General features: G+C 37.6%; 1 protein-coding gene across 1 annotated transcript in view; it reads left to right on the top strand.

Annotated features, from left to right (window-relative positions):
- The window catches only part of LOC107748023 (mitogen-activated protein kinase kinase kinase 11-like), a 20767-nt gene extending 14507 nt beyond the window's left edge, over positions 1-6260 (top strand). Inside the window, exons 2-4 of the mRNA XM_016562670.1 lie at positions 2458-2638; positions 4379-4527; positions 5942-6260. Coding sequence (XP_016418156.1) covers positions 2458-2638; positions 4379-4527; positions 5942-6129 — 518 coding nt within the window. The 3' untranslated portion in view covers positions 6130-6260. The remainder of the gene's footprint in view (positions 1-2457; positions 2639-4378; positions 4528-5941) is intronic.
- Positions 6261-7153: the final 893 nt, after the last annotated feature.

The raw sequence follows: 7153 nt of genomic DNA, 5'->3' as shown, positions 1-7153 counted from the left end.
TTCGAATTGAGATCGGGAGGTCATTCCACCAGCTGGGCACAGTCCAGGAAAAGGTCCGTGATAGAGATTTTGTGCCTCTTTGGGATGGCACCACAAGGTGTTGTTCACTTGCAGAACGCAATATATATATATATATATATTTATTTCAGTAATTCAACTCAAATTGTGAAACTCGTGTATTAAATAAATTCAATGCACACAGATTGAAGTAGTTTAAGTCTTTGGTTCTTTTAATTGTGATGATTTTGGCTCATATTTAACAAAAACCCACCAATTCACTGTCTCAACAAATTAGAATATGGTGACATGCCAATCAGCTAATCAACTCAAAACACCTGCAAAGGTTTCCTGAGCCTTCAAAATGGTCTCTCAGTTTGGTTCACTAGGCTACACAATCATGGGGAAGACTGCTGATCTGACAGTTGTCCAGAAGACAATCATTGACACCCTTCACAAGGAGGGTAAGCCACAAACATTCATTGTCAAAGAAGCTGGCTGTTCACAGAGTGCTGTATCCAAGTATGTTAACAGAAAGTTGAGTGGAAGGAAAAAGATGCACAACCAACCGAGAGAACCGCAGCCTTATGAGGATTGTCAAGCAAAATCGATTCAAGAATTTGAGTGAACTTCACAAGGAATGGACTGAGGCTGGGGTCAAGGCATCAAGAGCCACCACACACAGACGTGTCAAGGAATTTGGCTACAGTTGTCGTATTCCTCTTGTTAAGCCACTTCTGAACCACAGACAACGTCAGAGGCGTCTTACCTGGGCTAAGGAGAAGAAGAACTGGACTGTTGCCCAGTGGTCCAAAGTCCTCTTTTCAGATGAGAGCAAGTTTTGTATTTCATTTGGAAACCAAGGTCCTAGAGTCTGGAGGAAGGGTGGAGAAGCTCATAGCCCAAGTTGCTTGAAGTCCAGTGTTAAGTTTCCACAGTCTGTGATGATTTGGGGTGCAATGTCATCTGCTGGTGTTGGTCCATTGTGTTTTTTGAAAACCAACGTCCCTGCACCCGTTTACCAAGAAATTTTGCACTTCATGCTTCCTTCTGCAGACCAGCTTTTTGAAGATGCTGATTTTATTTTCCAGCAGGATTTGGCACCTGCCCACACTGCCAAAAGCACCAAAAGTTGGTTAAATGACCATGGTGTTGGTGTGCTTGACTGGCCAGCAAACTCACCAGACCTGAACCCCATAGAGAATCTATGGGGTATTGTCAAGAGGAAAATGAGAAACAAGAGACCAAAAAATGCAGATGAGCTGAAGGCTACTGTCAAAGAAACCTGGGCTTCCATATCACCTCAGCAGTGCCACAAACTGATTACCTCCATGCCACGCCGAATTGAGGCAGTAATTAAAGCAGAAGGAGACCCTACCAAGTTATTGAGTACATGTACAGTAAATGAACATACTTTCCAGAAGGCCAACAATTCACTAAAAATGTTTTTTTTATTGAAGTATGAAGTTCTTATGAAGTATTCTAATTTGTTGAGATAGTGAATTGGTGGGTTTTTGTTAAATGTGAGCCAAAATCATCACAATTAAAAGAACCAAAGACTTAAACTACTTCAGTCTGTGTGCATTGAATTTATTTAATACACGAGTTTCACAATTTGAGTTGAATTACTGAAATAAATGAACTTTTCCACGACATTCTAATTTATTGAGATGCACCTGTACAGTACACGGATCCATTTCCGTATAACTAAACACAGCAACATAAACATGACAAATCAAAACATTATCGTGAATGTGTGTGGAAACAACGTGAATGTACGGAAATGTCTGTGCCTGTGCATAAATACAATGTGCGATCAGTGCGTCAAGAGCACTCATACACGCATTATTATAATGGACTCGCACGTGCTTACTGTACTGTACAACTCCTGTACGCCACCGCAATCGTCTTTACCTTGATTGCAGTCTTCATCCATTAAAACTTTACTAGCGAGACACTGGTTATCCAGTCAAGAAACCGTAGTTTGCGTCTCATCTGGCCATACAGCGGTGGGATGTGTTGACACATAAATGTTCCCTCAACATTTAAACAGGCTTGTATAACCCCACTACTTAAGAAGCCCACTCTTAACCCAACTCTTTTAGAGGGGGAAAGAAATTATAGAAATTAATACTTTTATTTAGCAAGGATGCTTAAAATTGATCAAAAGTGATGATAAAGGCATTTATAATGTTACAAAAGATTTCTATTTCAGATTAATAGCGTTCATATCGATATCGAAATTATATCGTATCGACCGAAATTAAGAAATATATCGTGATATCAATTTTGGCCATATCGTCCAGCCCTAATATATATATATATATATCTGTGTGTGTCTGCTGCTGCTGTTGTGTGGTTTGTGTTTGTACGATGGCACATTGTTTTCAGAGGGAAAACATTATAGAGACAGTATTTCTGACGTCTGTCTCTCTCTGTGTGTGTGTGTGTGTGTGTCAGTTCTGCTGGCGGAGCCTGTGGAGAAGGACAGCATCGAGGGCAAAACCCTGAAGATCACAGATTTCGGTCTGGCGCGCGAGTGGCACAAGACGACGAAGATGAGCACGGCGGGAACCTACGCCTGGATGGCACCGGAGGTCATCAAATCATCCACCTTCTCCAAGGGCAGCGACATCTGGAGGTGAGATCAGTGCTCACTTCATTAACAGAAGCTATGGCCAAAAATACTCGACCTTCTTTCCGTGATGAAGACGAGACGACACTGACATCATTAAACATAATGCAACTTAAGGCAATGTCATTGATGGAAAAACATGAGACTAAAATGTTTTATTTTTAAAATACGCTCTGCATTCAAAATTTCTCTATATTTTCTTCAGCAAAAAAGGAGTAAATGATATAGACCTTCATGAGTTTTCATACGGTTGCCAGATTTCAATAGTTTAAATCCCCCAATCAGAGCTTTTCTCTTAAAACGACTCAACGTTTAATTTTTCTTCCCAACCTGGCAACCATTAACACACTCTCTCTTACACTTTGGACAAAGTGCTGATGATCTTATTATTTTCAGCTCTGCGTTTACGTTTTCTCCACAACCTGGCAACCATTTGCACGCGCTTTCTCTTGCACTGCAGAAATACACAGAAAATGCTGAATGATGAGGTTTTCCGAGGTTGAAAGCGCTCCATAACAAACTGTACATGCTGTCATTGAGGCTTTATTCTAGATGTTGATGAGTCGTGGTTATTGCAGTTAATAGACTTCAGGAATTACCGGTTAACCCACTACTAGAGATCATATGATTAACTCACTGCCACTGTTACATAATTACCTAATAATCGCTGAAAGCAGGAGCTAAACATGAAGCTCTGATGAAAAGGGAAATTCAGTCCTAGAGTGTCAAACTGCATGAAAGAGCCTGAACAAATCATATTTTACTCAAGCACTGATAGTCATAATGAGTTATCATTTCATCCCATACTTCAACATGACTTTAAGAAGCCGTTAGCTGAAACTAAAAATAAAAGCCATTTCGTTTAGGCAAAATTTATATAAGGGTACAATTTGATGTTGCAAAATGTCTGTAAGCGAAAGTTTTGAATTCACAACGCAACTCAATGCACTGATAAATAATGTATTACATGCACTAATGAAAGAGCCATAAAATCACTTTTAAATAGTGTGATTTTATGTCAGAAAGCTCAGGAAACGGCTGCAAAATTCTGTACTAATTTGTATACCATGCATTAAATGCACCGTATGAACTTTTATAGCGGTTATAATTAATCAGACATGAAAAGCCTTTTTTGAGCTTTTAAATGCTGTAATATTCATATCAAAGCATACTGTAAATATAATGTAAATTTAATACCACTTAATTAAGAAAAAATGTTACATCGATGAGACAATAAAATCACACCGTTTGAACACACCTGAACATCATCAGCTTTTATCATAGCATATTTTGAATATTCTGTAATCATGCATTGTAAGTTTGAGGTTTTGTGAGCTGCGATAAATATTCGAGTGTTTAATGAGCTGATGTTGATCGTTTTCTCCGGTGTGGTGTTCAGATGAGCTCACTCTGTGTCAGCGCTGCAAACGGGGCTTTAAAGCATATTCAAATATCTGAATATTAATTGAAACAGTAGTTTGATCCACCGCCGGCAATGTCTGGAGGCCTGAAGTTACGGGTGCTTTTGTTCTGAAGCAGCTGATTGGCCTGGGACACGGCGCTCAGATTAACGGCTTTAGATTGATCAGCACAGACACCGATGAGATGCACGGCTTCAGCGCTTCACGCTCTCCTCTGCAGAGAACATCAGAGATCCTCCTGAAGCCTGGCAGCGGTCGTGTGTGTGCATGCTGTAATTAGACGCTATATAAAGCGGCTGTGGGCCGTCTCTCTGTCTGTCTGTAGTTATGGTGTGTTATTATGGGAGCTGCTGACCGGAGAGGCTCCTTACAGAGGGATCGATGGTCTGGCTGTGGCTTACGGAGTCGCTGTGAACAAACTGACCCTTCCCATCCCCTCCACCTGCCCCGAGCCCTTCACCCAGCTCATGTCCGGTGGGTTTATTCATACATTACCTCTAACAGCCAAAGCAAAAAACTAAATCTAAATAATAATACATTTTTCAAAGCAAGAGCCTTTTAGGTGCACAATCTTTAACTAAAAAACAGAAAATTAAAATTAAAACCATAAAAAAAGATTCAGTTACTTGAAAGAAAATCAATTTTAACTTAAAATGAAATATATATTTAATAAAATAAAATATTTAAAAATCCTTAAATGTTTTTTTTATTTCAGCTAATTTCAAAGGCGACATTTCTCATTTTCATTGAGTTTAACATGTGTGTTCAGTTAAACATTAATAAAACAATATATGGACATTTAAAACAAAACAAAACCAATAAAAATTACACAAAACAAAAATTATTACAAATGAAACTAAAATAATATAATATATGAAAATATAAAAATAAAAACATTCAAAAATGTAAAAAATAAAAATATTACTTGAAGTAAAATGAACTTGATTGAGATATATATATATATACACACAACATTTTATTTCAGCTAGATGCCAAGGCAACAATTTCATCCAGTTTAACTTGATGTGCTAAAATAACTAAAACTGAAGTCAAAATTAATAAAATCTATATAGTTGTATTTTATAATATTTGTTATTATATATATATAAATATATATAAAAAAATTTTTTTAAATAAAATAAAATAAAACACACAACAAAATTACTAAAAAAAACTTTACATTTAAAAGGAAAACTGAACAAATAAAAGCTAATTCAAAATATGAATAAAAACTATAATAGTATTAGATTAGATTAGATTGAATTTTATTGTCATTGTGCAGAGACGATGAAATGCAGTTAGCATCCAATCAGAAGTGCAAATAGCAATATTTTAATAAATGTGTATATATCAAATATTATGCTTCTGTAGAAGAGTGCAAGGTTTGAGGTGGAGAAAGTGCAAATGAAGAGTAGAAATATTGAGCTGAATATGTGCAGTGAGCGATGCAGTATGGTGTGTAATTAGTCAGAATCATCTAACGCTGTGTGTGTGTCTGTGTGTGTGTGTGTGTGTGTGTCTGTCTATGTGTCTGTGTGTGTGTGTCTCTGTGTCTCTCTGTGTGTGTGTGTGTGTGTCTGTGTGTGTCTGTGTGTGTGTGTGTGTGTGTTTGCATGTCTGTGTCTGCGTGTTCGTGTCTCTGTGTGTGTGTGTGTGTCTCTCTCTGTGTGTGTGTGTCTATGTGTCTGTGTGTCTGTGTCTCTGTGTCTCTCTGTGTGTGTATGTGTCTCTGTGTCTCTCTCTGTGTGTGTGTGTGTGTGTGTGTGTGTGTTTAAATGGGATTAGATGAGATTCCAATTTACTGTCACAGTGCAGAGTACAGAGACGATGAGATGTCATCCAATCAGAAGTTCTAATAGTGATATTTTAATAAATGTGTGTGTGTCAGAGTGCTGGGATCAGGATCCTCACCGGCGGCCCAGCTTCTCCTCCATCCTGCAGCAGCTGACGGCTCTGGAGGAACAGGTGATGGACGAGATGCCGCAGGACTCCTTCCATTCGCTCCAGGAGGACTGGAAACTCGAGATCCAGAACATGTTTGATGAGCTGCGAGCCAAAGAGAAGGTACGTGCGTGATTCAGTGGTAGACCCGTCTGTGCTGCAGATCTGTTCTCATGGCTTAATGGGACGGTCACCACAACTCCACAGCAAGCACATGCATGCACAAATTCTGCTCATGAAATGTAAAAATGTAATTTTTTACATTAATAACTCTAGTAATGACTGCGGAAACCAGTCTTACCCAGAGGTGGAAAGAGTACGAAAATATTCTACTCAAAATTACCATTACATTAATGAAATTTTACTTAAGTACAAGTAAAAGTACCGGTCTAAAAATCTACTCAAATAAAAGTAAAAAGTAGCTCATTTAAAATGTACTCAGAGTAAAAGTTACTTAGTTACATTTTAACAGTGGGAGGGAGGCAAAAATGGGATACGCCACGGGTGTCAAACTCAGCCCTGCACAGTTTAGATATAACCCTAATTAAACACATCTGATCCAGCTAATCTAATCATTTAGGCTTGTTTGAAAACTACATGCTATGTGTGTTGGAGCAGGGTTGGACCATGCATTTACACACTGTTTAATGCAGGACATGAATGCATTTAACCTGCAGTTACAAATGTATATTTGTAAATAAAAATATAAGACATAAAATGTTGAATACTCATTTGAAATTCTAAGAAAAAAAAATCAAAAGATATTTTAAATGTGAAATTAAAACCTCCAGTAGGTGGCAGCAAGTCACTGTTAATAAGTGAGTCATTGCGATTGAACGGAATCATTTAAACAGTTGAATCATTCAGGAACAAAACAGCGTCATGTTGCTCAGAGATGGTGGCTGTGTTTGGAATTATTTTTGTTGGAGAAATAGAGCAAAAACAGGCAATATGGTGTCTAAAATGCAAGTCTCTTAATTAACTTCTTGTTTATTGAACTGTTGTAAAAAAAAATCTATATGTAATCATGCTGATTTTTGGAGGAAAATTTTTTTTTAAATGTAGCGAAGTACAATACTTCAAATAAAATATACTTAAGTAAAAGTAAAATTACAGATTTTAAAAATTACTTTAAAAAGTAGAAGTACACAAAAAAACT

The sequence above is a fragment of the Sinocyclocheilus rhinocerous genome, unplaced genomic scaffold (assembly GCF_001515625.1).
Source record: "Sinocyclocheilus rhinocerous isolate Xijiao unplaced genomic scaffold, SAMN03320098_v1.1 scaffold3243, whole genome shotgun sequence".
Lineage (NCBI taxonomy): Eukaryota > Metazoa > Chordata > Actinopteri > Cypriniformes > Cyprinidae > Sinocyclocheilus > Sinocyclocheilus rhinocerous.
Note: the sequence above shows the minus strand (reverse complement) of the source record. Positions and strands in the feature narration are given on the sequence as shown.